This window comes from Hylobates moloch, unplaced genomic scaffold (genome assembly GCF_009828535.3).
Source record: "Hylobates moloch isolate HMO894 unplaced genomic scaffold, HMol_V3 SCAFFOLD_1, whole genome shotgun sequence".
Classification (NCBI taxonomy): domain Eukaryota; kingdom Metazoa; phylum Chordata; class Mammalia; order Primates; family Hylobatidae; genus Hylobates; species Hylobates moloch.
In genome coordinates this window covers 157856847-157870131 of record NW_026652276.1, presented here as the reverse complement: position 1 = coordinate 157870131, position 13285 = coordinate 157856847, and the positions used below count along the sequence as shown (strand labels likewise).

At 34.2% G+C, this 13285-nt stretch overlaps 1 protein-coding gene across 1 annotated transcript in view; it reads right to left on the bottom strand.

The window, feature by feature from the left end:
• Nucleotides 1-13285, bottom strand: part of THSD7A (thrombospondin type 1 domain containing 7A) — a 475310-nt gene that overhangs the window by 75766 nt on the left and 386259 nt on the right. The window contains exons 10-11 of the mRNA XM_032760458.2: nt 9072-9204; nt 7724-7827 (exon numbers count right to left, since the gene is read on the bottom strand). Coding sequence (XP_032616349.1) covers nt 7724-7827; nt 9072-9204 — 237 coding nt within the window. The remainder of the gene's footprint in view (nt 1-7723; nt 7828-9071; nt 9205-13285) is intronic.

Here is a 13285-nt window from a genome sequence, read left to right as displayed (position 1 = left end):
TATAAAACCTGGGTAATAACTAATAAATATATTGGCCAAAAAGGAGATTAAAAATTATGTCTGTATAACATTTCCTTAAAGCAAGCTCCTTCTCTTTTTCCTACCTAGTTCTTTTTCCACTTCTTTTTCTTTCTATTGCAGAACTCTCTTTTGACAATTAACAGATAAATGTGCCCTGCCAGGATAAATTGGCCCAGATATTATGAGTCTAACCTCAATAATGCCTCTAAAATGTAACCTTTAAAAAAAGAACAAAGTGGGTCAGAGTTTTCAGCAAAGGGTGATGCAAAGCCCATCAACATAGATTAAACCATGTAACTTAAGCATATTTGTTCACAAAAAATAAGAGCATAAAATATAGTTAAATTATTATTATTATATTGCACATTCCACATTTAGATTTAATAGGGGAGAATTAGAACTTTCTTTTTCTTTTACCTTTTCTTTTTTTTAAGGACTATCCTTTTGTAATCTTTTTTAACCAATAAGTGACACAGGGTGAGGACTCCTTGGGCCAGGAGGACCTCTCCTATGCAAGGCATATTATTGAAGTATTTTTCTTTTTTGTGGTCTAGATTCGAGAATGCATCCAAATTATGTTGGCTTCCATCTAAAGAGACTGATGTCAGATTTTAGTGACCAGTGACATTACAAGAGATGTTCCTTGGCACGCAAGAAAACAGAGGGGCTGTTAGATTAGGCTAGACAGGGTAGACCCTAGAAAATATTAACTCTAGTTCCATCTAATCTAGAGCAAGTACACTTGGCATGATTATCAACATGGAGATTGAGCAAGAGCAAATTTGCCGTCATTTATGTGATATGTCTACCTTAAATCTTTGCAACTTTTAAAAATTCTACTCTTGGTGGAAACATGCCACAAAGTAATAAACACTGGAATGATATACATTTAAGAAGCAGTTATTGACATTGCTTCTTAGGGCAGTTGTAAAGAAAAGAATAAGCAAAGCATCCATTATGGTCACATATTTCTAATGCAAATTTAATGGCAACTCTATCCATAGTTATTATGGCTAGGTTTCAATTATATAGCCACTGACCAATAATTTAGCCTTCTAAATACCATCTGAACTGTATAAATATGAACAGAGAGAAAAGACAGTGGAGGTTATGGTTCTATTCAAAGTTTATACACTAGTGACTTGAATAGTATGAAGAAAATATAAGCTGTCTATTCACTTAAAAGTTAAAATGAAATATGGCCATGTTTCATGTTATTTGCATTTCTCTTTTATTGACAATTTTATAGGGAAGATGCCTATTTCAAATATCCTCTAAAATTTCCATATGAGATTTAAGAATGATTCAGGTTTTAAAGTTGCCAAATCGTGTCAATGTCTTCTTTAAAAATTTCTTTTTCCTCTCTCTTTTTAGTTCTTATGCCATTATACAAAATTTCCTGGAATATAACATTCTCAATACCCAAAGCCTTGTAAAAATCCTTCACTACTTCTCATTTTTTAATGAGAAAAAAAAAAAAACAAAACTCTCCTTGACCCTTGCCTCTAACTCACAGGAACCCTAGGCAAACTGGTCAATGAGCTGTTGCTAAACATAAAGATTTTACTTCTTGCTTTTTGCTTGAGTCATCCTATATTTAAATGCTGTTTCTCTTTCACTATGCCCTATCAATGGTTATCTCTTTTTTTTCAATTCTTCAGTGATTATTGTGTATATACACTACTAATGTATTGTTATGACTGTAACCCAAGTCATGTATGCCTATAGTATATTTTCTACCATACTAAGTTAACTGAATCTATTTGTTATACATTTTTAATATCTCAAGAGGCTGGGCCTAGTACCATGAAGGCAATGTGAAATATGTAGCATGCATTCAATAAATATTTATGAGAGAATGTATTAGATTGAATTATATTCAGAAAGTTTGGATTGGTTTTTAGAAATTTGAGTTACCTGTTTTCACAGCTTTCTGAAAGAGCATAATATTAACAAACATACAGCTCTGTACACTAAGATGATAGAAATTTTATTTAAAAGTACGGATCCTGCACTATTGCTATATACTGAGTTGTGTCTCCCTCAAATCCACATGTTGAAGTCACCAGTGTGATAGTGGTATTTGAAGATGAGGTCATGAGTGTGAGATTCCTATGAGGGGATTAATGCCCTTCTCAGATGAGACCTGAGTGCACTTTCTCTCTCTCTCTCTCTCTCTCTCTCACTCCCCTTGCTTTCTCTCTCTGCCTTGTTTCTTCTCTGCCATGTAAAGGCACAGGGAGAAGATGGCTGTCTGCAAGTCAGGAAATAGGCCTTTGCCAAGAACCAAATTGGCTGGCACCTTGACCTTCACACGCACCAGAACTGTGAGAAATAAATTTTTGTTTAAGCTACTTGATCTATAGTGTTTTGTTATAGAAGCCCAAGAAGCCTGATAACACTATCAACACAACATTTTAAGCATTTGTTTAATAAAAGATTTCTAATGTTTCTACAGAAACACTTGATGAACTTAAAGAAAATACCCATTATGCAGCAGAGTAGCTTATCCAATTTAGAGAAGATTGGGCAAAAATTACTGGTGATTCTGGGGATAATTGATATAAAATTCTGCTTCAGCATTATGCCACTTTTCCTTTTAAATGTAAAGGAATTGAGTCATAAATAAAAAATTCCTATGTGCTTTTCAAACTTTCTGGAATATATAAATTTTCTTTTAAAGTACTTTGTGTTCTAATATAATAGATCAGAAAAACTTTTCATATAGTTTTGACATATATAAAATATAGATTTTATCAAGACTGCATTTACTTGATTAGAAGAGACTCTACCTATATTCTTATTCCTGTGTTGCTTTAACTCATTTCTGAATAAGGATGATTCTCACAAATTTGCTTTAGAGTGAATGTCAGTGCTGAGATTATAAGTAGTTAACAGTTTACAATTTTTAAAGAGACTCTGGGAACATAATTGCTTCTCAAATCTTCTGAAACATGTCATCACAGATAGTTCCTCCAATTGGAAAAAGTATGCTATTAATAGTATTAATAGTAAAAATGAAAGTATGTCTATAAAGGCCACTTTATTTTATTGTTAACAGGTGGTTAAAAGTAGGTGCAGGCCTAGGAGTCATGGCTAGTAAGATGATAAGAACAAATTTGTGTTATATTTTTCTATCAATATGGAAGGTTCCAGACATTGGAGAAGAACTGAATCATAATAGGTGACCTTTTAAGTGTTGTGCTGAATGGCACAACTTATATGAGACACACACATTTTCTCTTTTCTATGTGTACTTAGTAAGTTAACTCTGAGTGTCCAGCTTTTGGGTATAATTTATCATGTTCTAGACAAGGGAATTTTGAGGCCTGGAATATTTTTCTCTCTTGGCTTCCACAGCCCATGTATTTTCTGGTTTCACCTTTAGCCCCTTTTTAATTTTTACTACTAAAGTTCTTAGAGTCAACATTTTATTCCTAACCTCCCCCAAAAAGAATGCTGAAATTTCATCCTTAAAGACAGATATTTTACTATTGTCCCAGTCTTTAAAATCTACTACTTTCATAACTATAAAATAGTTCTTTTATTGCTGAATTGAATTTGTATACATCTTCCCAAGTGACAAGATAAATTCCAGGGATTTTCTGATCCTATTGGGTAATGACTATTCAGTATTATTAGAAGTTGTGACTACGTCATTGGTTCCACGGCTTTTGGGTTTAGATGAAGGGTCAGCAGTTTTTTTCTGTAAAAGACTACATGGTAAATATTTTTGGCTTTGTAGGCCATATGGTCTGTCACAACTACTCAACTGTGCCTTGTATCATGAAAGCAGCCATAGGCAATAGGTAAAAAAATGGCTGTGGCTGTGTTCTGATAAAACTAATTACAAAAAACAGGCTGCGGGCTGGATTTGGCTCACAGGCCGTATAGTATACTGACTCCTGGTATGGACAAATAGATTGATAAAAGTCATGCAGTAAACATTTCTATCTCTAGAATCATACAATGGTAAAGTTAGCTATCTCATATCTTAGTTACATGATATTATTCAAGTGGGAGTACAAGGACACAATAATTTAAAGTTAATAACATTTAAGTTAAATTCTTGAAAAGAAATGCTTAAAGAATCTACAAATGCAAACTTTTTAGAGAAAAAAGAAATCTATTAATGATAAGGTATAATCGCTTTTATTCATATATCTAATACAAGTTGCATTTTAGAAATCTTAGCTTTTCTATAACTTCAGCAATTCACTCTATGGAAATGTTACCCAAATTTCCATCTGCCATCCTATGCTATCTCTACAACTACATTTCTACATTTCAAGTGCATACCTGGATATTTCCGCTTGGCTAACCCTGCCATGGCCTCAAATATAAAATGTATAAAATATACTTTCCAAAATTAGCTCTACCTTTAGACCTAGAATTTTCACCAATATAACTATTCTTAAACTAAAAATGTTGGAGTTAAAGAATCATATGATCAACTTTGACTCTTTTATTTTTATCTCTCTTCTATTGTCTGCTACTAAGTCCCAAAAATATTTCCCTCTATCATATGTCCACAATTTATTTATTTTTGCCTATTTCATATTACTGTTGTTTGTACAACTTCAACCTTGCATTGCTACAGCAGCATACTAGCTGGCATTCAGGCCCATGTGTCTCATCTTTCTAATTTATTCTGTACACGCTGACAGATAAAACACTGCTTTCATCAGGTCCTTGCTCATACCACTTATCGAACAAGGTCTAAAATACTGATCTTGACATTTATAGCCTTCCACTAAATCACCCCAGGCTCCAGATCACATCTTCAGAGCTCAATCCACCCACTTTTCTGTGAACACATTCAATGTTTTTGTTTTTCTTACCTCAAACACTTAGCTTATAGAATTGATCTTATCTTGTATTCTTTTATCCTTTCTACTTCTTCTAATATTATGGTACAAGTCAAATCCCAACCCATACTTTAAGTCTTTCCTCAGCTCTTCAGCTTCAAATGATTGGCTTTGCAATTGATAAGTTTCAGTCTTTAATTCTGGTTAGGTGACATTAACAGTGATCTAATTTCCTTAAAAAATATAAGCTCTCTGGTTTAAAGATCTTCATTCTTTCCTAACATTTATAGCTTTTTCTACAGTCTTCTGAACACAAAAACAGTGGAATGAGTGATTGAAATGAGAAATTCTGATGTGCTGGGGGGACAGAGAGCAGCTTCTTGATAGTCTTTGTTGATTGATTTAATGTTTACTATATAATTATTTTTGTCATAAAAATAGCACAAGTTCATTTTTTTATTTAAGTCTCTGACCACATAAGTAAGGACAAAGATGAAAATAGCAAGAACTTGGCGGGTTAATAATGTGGAGTTCTGAAAACAGCCACGACCATCAAAGGAAGAAAATTTTGCCTTCTTGTAATTAGTAAAAGATACTTCTACATTCTTAACATTCTCCATTTCATGTTTCTATAGAAATATAAGCTATATGAAAAATCAGTCTTTCATCTACTCAGGAAACAAAGAAAAAGACTGTCTTCATATGGAAGTTAAAGGGATTGTTCTAAATATATTTATGAATATATCACTTGTTATAATGCAACTTTCACTTCCCAGATATCCTGAAAATGGATAAGATTGCTGAGGTACAGCAAGTTGTTTGACAAATACGCCAAGATTAGGAAGCAATATGTGAGTACAGGCAGAGAAAGAGACACCAGTAATAGGAAATCAAAAATGGAACAATCAGAAAGATAGGAGAAAGTCACACACTGAAGACGCTGAAGACCCTTTTATCACAGAGGGAGTGAGTAACAAGTATTCAATACTACAAGGTGGCCACCCAGGATGAAGAATGAACAGTTTTCCGATTTGGAAATGCAAAGGTTGCTGGTAATCACAGAAAGAATAGTTTTTGTACAGATTGTGTACCAAAACCCAAAAGGCCCATATGCATACATTCACTTGGGTTATGAACAAACAGGAAGAGGGAAGAAATTAACATTTAATGAAGACAACATGTGCCAACTGCTCTAAGGCTTTTGTGTTCTTAGCCTTAAAGGGAGGAAATGAATCATCCAAGGTTGTGCGGCTTATACGTCATCGTTTGGAACTGAGGCTGTTTTCACACTTGTGCTGCTTCTACTGATCTCGTATTTCCTCCAGTGGTGTTTTATAAAGATATGGCTTTCATCTGCTTTACCTAATTTTATTTCACATTTTGATCTCTGGGTATTGTTTGTGCATCTATTATGAAAATTTGAATAATCCTAAAGTATCATTTGGTCCAAACCCCTCTTTTTTTTTAATCTAAATAAACTGAGGTCCAGAAGGTGAAGGGATGAGTAAGACACACTGTATTAGTAAAAGAACGGAGACTAAAACTTGTGTTTCCTGATTCCCAAACTCATGCTCATTTTCATTATAACCTCTCTATAGAACCCAAAATACATGCAAATCAACGCCTGATTCAAGAAGGAGTTAGCAGGGCATGACAAGAAGGTCTCGTATCACTCAATTTCTTAAAGAATGATTTGAAATGGAGGAGAACGACTTTCAGTTCTATATACCTAAGTCTCTATAATTGTAAAGGGAGTCACAGTTATGTTTTACCCAAAGTTGATGGTGGGAGATACATAATGAGAATTATGCAAATAAAATAAAATCCTAAAAACGACTGCAACTAGGAATTTAAGATTATTTGGAAACTAAGTTTTATGTTCCAGATGAAGACTTCTAAAAGGAAGATTATAAAAATAGAGGATTTTTTTTTTTTTTTTTTACAAAACAGAAGCATTTTTTTTCTTAAAAAGGCAGTTTCTTTCACTGTACAGAAAATGAAGTCCCAGATCAAATCAGCAAAAACTGGAATTCTGCTCTATATGTTCAAATTTTTGTATCAACATGAAATACGTAACTACACATGGGAGAGCAAAATATGTTTTTTATAAATTAAAGTTGCTTGCATATTCAATTACGTATTATGCTACATTTTAAATACACAGCAGGAGCTGTATGCTGTAAGTCAATATGAGTAAAAATAATCACGTGCTCTTTAAAGACTGAATTTGCTATGTCTGGAAGAAACAACATATTCCAAATCTTGAGTTTCTATATTCCCTATAATATCTAGTAAATAATTATGGCAAGCTTGAACATTCTCATTACCCATTTCTGCAAGAGTCCATGTTATTTAGTGGTGCAGATTGCAATTAAATAAATCTGCCATTTAAAAATCAGTACTAAATATGAACAGAATTGTGGATAGCCATGAAAATGAAAGAGATGTCATTCTGAGAACTTCTGAAAAAGTTAACTAATTCTATTACATTGTATGTATGCACATATATAATGCATATAGGCAAGGAGGTAAGAATCTTATTGCTTATTAAGGTGGCAAGCAAAATGCTATGGAATACCTTAATCTAAAAACAAACAAACAAACAAGCAAAAAAGCTTCAGTGTACCATTTATGTCATAACTGAAAGCTTGGCCTGACTTTCTTTCAGACATAAATGAGAGAAAAATTCAAGGGTTATGAGCTAATGCCAAAGAACAATGGGAACAATTTAAAAAGACAAGTTTCTATGTCCTGATGTTTTGTGGAATGGCTCATAGCAGATTTATATCTGCTTTGCTCTGTTTGCTAAGCATGGTGTCCAAGTGACAAATGCATTAAAACAGTAGTTAAACTAGCGATGCTGGAGAAATGAACTGTGGAATGGGGCCTCCCACCTCTTGCCTGTCGCCCAGGCCCACAGCCTTCCTGTGCTCCAGGGCTGTCTTGTTGCACGCTCCAAGGGACTAATTGGCATCTGCGCCATTTGTGAGTCTTCCACCTACAAGACAAGAACAGAAGCTCAGTGGAGAAGAAGCAAAAATGCCAGGCAAATCACAGAGACACAGCAGCATAGAAACATGACTTTGACCACTGCGAACACATTTATTTAGCAATGCTCAGTTCTATCTAAATTTAATTTAGATCTCCATCTAGGCTTTGGAAGAAGTAACATTAAATATAAAAGTACTTTCTCTGGCAGTGAAGACAAGAGTACATCATTGTCAAGTTCTATAGGACTCTACAGAGAACATTTAGACTTTTTAATGATTAGGACTGCCAACAAATGCACCAGATGCCCCCAGAAGTGATGAATGCCATTTAAATAATGTATATTTATTTTATTCAAGTTATGAAACTATATTCAAGTCATGTGTCTTTTGTATAGTGCTCTTTTGGTTAGCATTGTAGGAGTATCTCAGCAACTGTAATTATAATATGCTTTACAAAAACAAATTCCAAAAATAAATAAGTTTGAACCAGTAGTTGTCAATGTTCATGGTGCAAGTATACAATTATAGTATTTGTCATCTCAGAATTAAAGACTGATATATTAAGATGGCAAATTTGACAATGTCATCTTAAATATTTATTTTGTGATTACACTTTTCATTAATTGATCTCATAATACTTCATTTGCTGTCAGGACTGCAAATGTATATGTCAGATTTCTATTAGATAATTTCTGTCTTAATCATGAGGAGGTAAAATTTCTCTAATAAATTACCAAGATGATACATAGCTTCGATAAATATAATTTCATTTGAGGTGATCACAAATGAACAGAACAGCCATCTTACTAGCATCATTGAGATACAGATGTCATTTCCTGAGCCAGAATGCGAGCATTTATGATTACAAACAGGTGCTCTTTGGAGCAGGGGAGTAATGCTTAGGCTAGTTTTCTAAGTGAAAAAGAATTGCTTCCTAAAGTATACATGTTTCATAATTATTAATCACTTTTCAGCATTTCTTATACGTTATATCAACATAAGACATTTCCCCAAACTACTGGAGCTAACACCACACCTTGGAAATTTATACAAGTATTTGCCTCCTTGTACCATTTCAATAGCACAGCAGCTCTGCTGAAGAGACAAGAATGGCAGCTACAGCCATAAACATCCCAACTCCATTGAGCCTGTCGAAGGAACAGTGTTGACTTCCTTTCCTTATCCTAGGAAAGGATGTGGAGTTGACGTATTTGTTCAGCTCCTCCCTCACGACGCATTTCTCTAACCCTACCTGTAGCTTTGGCATGCTTGAGGTGCCTCGCAGGCCTTCTCTTCATAGAGGGGATCTGTGCAGTCTCGGCCCCCGTTGGCTGGCAGCTGAATGATGACCCGATGCCTAGACTGCTTCCTGATACTGGAGTCCCCTGCAATGAAGCAGTTTTTTAACCTCTGTACTTTACACTGATAAGATAATCTCTAAATACCAGTCTGTGTGAAGAAATTACATTGCCTACAGCTACATGTGCTTTGACATCCCTGAGAGGTTTCACCTGGTCTAAACATTCACTAAATTCTCCCAAAGACCGTTTATATCAAAAACCCCATCAACTCATATTTAAAAATAGAGAAAACGTGAAGAATGGAGAAAACAGTTCTGTAGTCAATTAGCCTTCCTAAGGTGCAGTTACAAGGTAATTGCTCTTTTGTATAATTCTTTCCCTTGAGGAATATGACAGATCTAATTAATTTATTTTCCTCTACCTTAAATTTATTGTCATGCTATTTTGCCTAGCCCTGTTTATCACATGGGACTCATACACATGTAATGAATCTTCTTTAGGAGAATATATTCAGTGCTATAATGTGAAATTTTATTTGTTATTCATTTAATTTGAAATGCATAACTTGTAAATTATTCTGGTCATTTATTATTCACGTTAGACAGTCTAAGATCTTCAATTCAGGTCGCATTCTAAACGTTAGGGATCTAAGTAGTAAAATGAAAGTGGTTTCTTAGAGGCAGACACAGACTTTTTAGAGAAGCAGTCAAAATAGCAATAATTACTATAAATAAGTAACTCTAAAGTATGTTGAAAATGGAAAAAATTAAGATATACTTTCAATAAAGACATCAACTTGACAGTATGACTGATGTAAGGATTCAAAAATCTTTTAGTATACAGATCATATAGCGTATAAAACTTGCCAACTTTAATAAAATATATTTCAACTAACATTACATACACTTTAAGGATGAATAGCTGCATGGCACAGGGTTTTACTTACAAAATAATTCTCCAAAGAATTATGCTAATAGAATCTTCCTGATGCATTTTCATTATTTTGCAAGATCTTCAAATATTTGATACATAGGAACAGAAATATTTCAAAGGATTAGCAGCTCCTAACAATTAATGTTTAATCAGAAATCAAATGAAACCTTTTTAAAAGATACTGTGGTGGTGGAGAAAGTATGATTTGATGATTAGAACATTCCCATAATGGAATATCCTTTCTCATTAAGTCAAAGATATTCTTCAACATGGTCTGGGCAACTGACTTACTGCCATGTTTAGAGAGGATTTCTGTATTGGATGGGAGAATGGATCAGTAAATCGCTGACTTCATAGGAGAATCTCTTTAACAACAACAACAACAACAAATTTCTGGGCCTATACCCAGAACTACTAAATCAGAATCTGGAAGCTGGGTTTGGGAATATGATATTTAAAAATCTTGCCAGGTATTTGGGATGAAGGGCCAGGTTTGAAATCTATTGTAATACATGACCTTGTATGACCTATCCCAATTTAAGATTCTGGGCTTACATGTAACTTTTTAGAATTATTATTCCCATTGTGGGGTGTAATCTGTACTATTAATGATGGCATAACTATTTTAATGAATAAGCGGGATACTACAGGTAATGGAGTAGGGAATTGGGGGCTAGAAGTATTGGGCAGCAGAGAATTAAAGAATTTGAAAATATTGTCATGGATTTTTAATTGTAACAGTAGTTCGAATGCCAGCTGCAACTTTTACACATTAAATATAATTTATCTAGGGAAGATCTAAGAAATGTCAACAGGACTTTTAATAAATTGCTAATGCAGTCTCCATCTATTATATTGTCCAAATGACCTGTATTTTAAGGCCCAGGTGATAAATTCCTTTAACAATTCAGAGCTAGGGAAAATTTTGTTTCCCTTGGCAATCTGTTAAGAATCCACTGTACTTCTATTTTTTGCTTTGGTCACCAGACTCTCAGAGCTAATTTTCTTCTCAATTGCAGGAGCTTGCCTCAGCTTTGATTTTCTAGCATAATTTTTCTGTCTCTCTTCCTTTTACCCCCTCCCTATTCACTACCTGGCTTCGCCCTTCTTTTACAATTTCTATTTTTTCTTTTGTTTTATGTTTATGATCTGTCCATAATCTTTTTTTTTTTAAAGTATACAAACTAATCAGACTCATCATTTGTTTAACATTGGGGAAAGCACGCAGGTTTCTGTTTGTTTGTTTTTTAACGGGGAGGTAAGACGTAAAGGGCTCAAATGGGTTTTTGTTTCCCAGTTGGTCAAAATTCTTAGAGGCAATTACTCTCCAATCTGCAGATAGAGGACAGACACAGGATTGAGACCAAGGGATTTGGGGACTGGTGGAGACAATGACCTCAGCATTAGTGGAACCTCATAGACTAAAGCTCCTAGTTATTAACTACCTAGATGGCACCTGGTACATAGCCAGGGCTGTTCTACTTGAGGAGGCAGCTACCAAACATTAATGTTTCAATTCTATTTTGTTTGTTGATTTGAAAGAAAAAATGTCACTTAGAATACATTTCTGAAACATTCTCCTAATGCCTTCTCATCATGAACTCCACAAATTAGTACTAGATATATAAGACTATGATGATGATGACTCTTATCACGTCCTTAATGGATTCCAGAGTGGCAATCCATTTATTCTTATAAAAAGTTCAAATTCCTTAACCTGGTACAGCCTACAGGATAGATTGTAACCTGATTAAAGTGGAACTCTTCAAAGCTATGACACCCAGAGAAGAAGTTTAATGGGGTTACACAGGAAGTGTCATGACATCCATGTTTTTACCCATTGGGAGGTCTGTTTCTTCTCATATTGCAGTTAAGAAATTGCTTGTGCACTCAAAGTTACAGCGCTGCAGAGACTTGCCAGGTTATAGAGTCCTCAGATCAGAGAGCAGAAAAAAAGGAAGCTTTACAGCACACATTAAAAACAAAAAATGAAAGTTTCCTCATTAATAACTTGAGCTGGCAAACTTGGAATTTTATACCTCCCATCGTCCCCTGCTTGTATTTATGCTCGTTTTATTATATGTGGTTGATATATTTGTAGTGTTTCTATTCATCTGTGTGTTTTATATGTAATACAAGAGTCACATGTAGTAAGTGCTTAATAAATATTTGCTGAATGCACAAACACATTTATTTCACATCTTCTCAACTGGATTATTAGTTAGCACCTTCTATTTCTTTCCACTTATTCCTTTATAGTGGTAAGCGCATGGGTATCAATGCTGTGCATTGAGGATTAATAAAAATAAGCTATCACTTTGTTTTCATTGGAAATAATAAGTACGGGAAAAATAAGGGCACCTGCCTGTGATGTTTGTGCTTAAAAATGCCTATCCAGGATAGGAATGGAAAAAACAGATTGTGCATCTAGCAAATAATTATGTGATGATGGGGTACACAGATTCAGAAGGTATGTAATCTCTCACGCAGTTATAGCATTTTTCAGATAGCTTAAGACATTCAAAATAAATTTCACCAGAGAAATTACTTGATGAAAAGGATTTAAAAGGCAGGCAAAACTGTTTCATTAAACTGGATATGGGATGGATTGCAAGTTGAAGCAGCACAGTAATAGGAAATTGAAAGGGAAATGTTTCATGCAAGAAGCAAAATGTAAAGGTAGTATTCTGATCTTTGGTGGTAATTCTAGTGTTCTAGTGATTCAGGACATGAGGAAGAAGCCTCTGCAATATTCCTTCTATCTCTCAACACAATAAATGCAGCGAGAAAAAAAGGGATCAAACAGAATTTGAGCAACGAAATATATTATTTGATCAAAAGTATTGATTTTTTAAAATTAGAGGTACAAATAATTTATGTGCATAAATTATTTCTATTTTTTAAAATGCCCTTTGTCAAAATTTACAAAAATTTGAAAAACACGTTAGCAAGTGCAATGGTCTGAGGATTAAACTACATTCCACTTAATACTGATCTTTATCAGCATTGATTTTCAAGGGATATTTTAGAAGAAGGCTGAATAACATTTCAAACAACTCTTTTAGTTCTTCCTGGAATCCTACTATTCTGTTTTATTTTGTGCAATAGTAGTGTGTATTTTACTTCTTTAAAGTGATTTTAAAAAGAAGGGTAGTCCCGCATTTTAATAAGCCCAACATCCTTTTACAATTTAGACTTTTCTCCCAGAATTAAGTAAAAAGAACCACCCCAT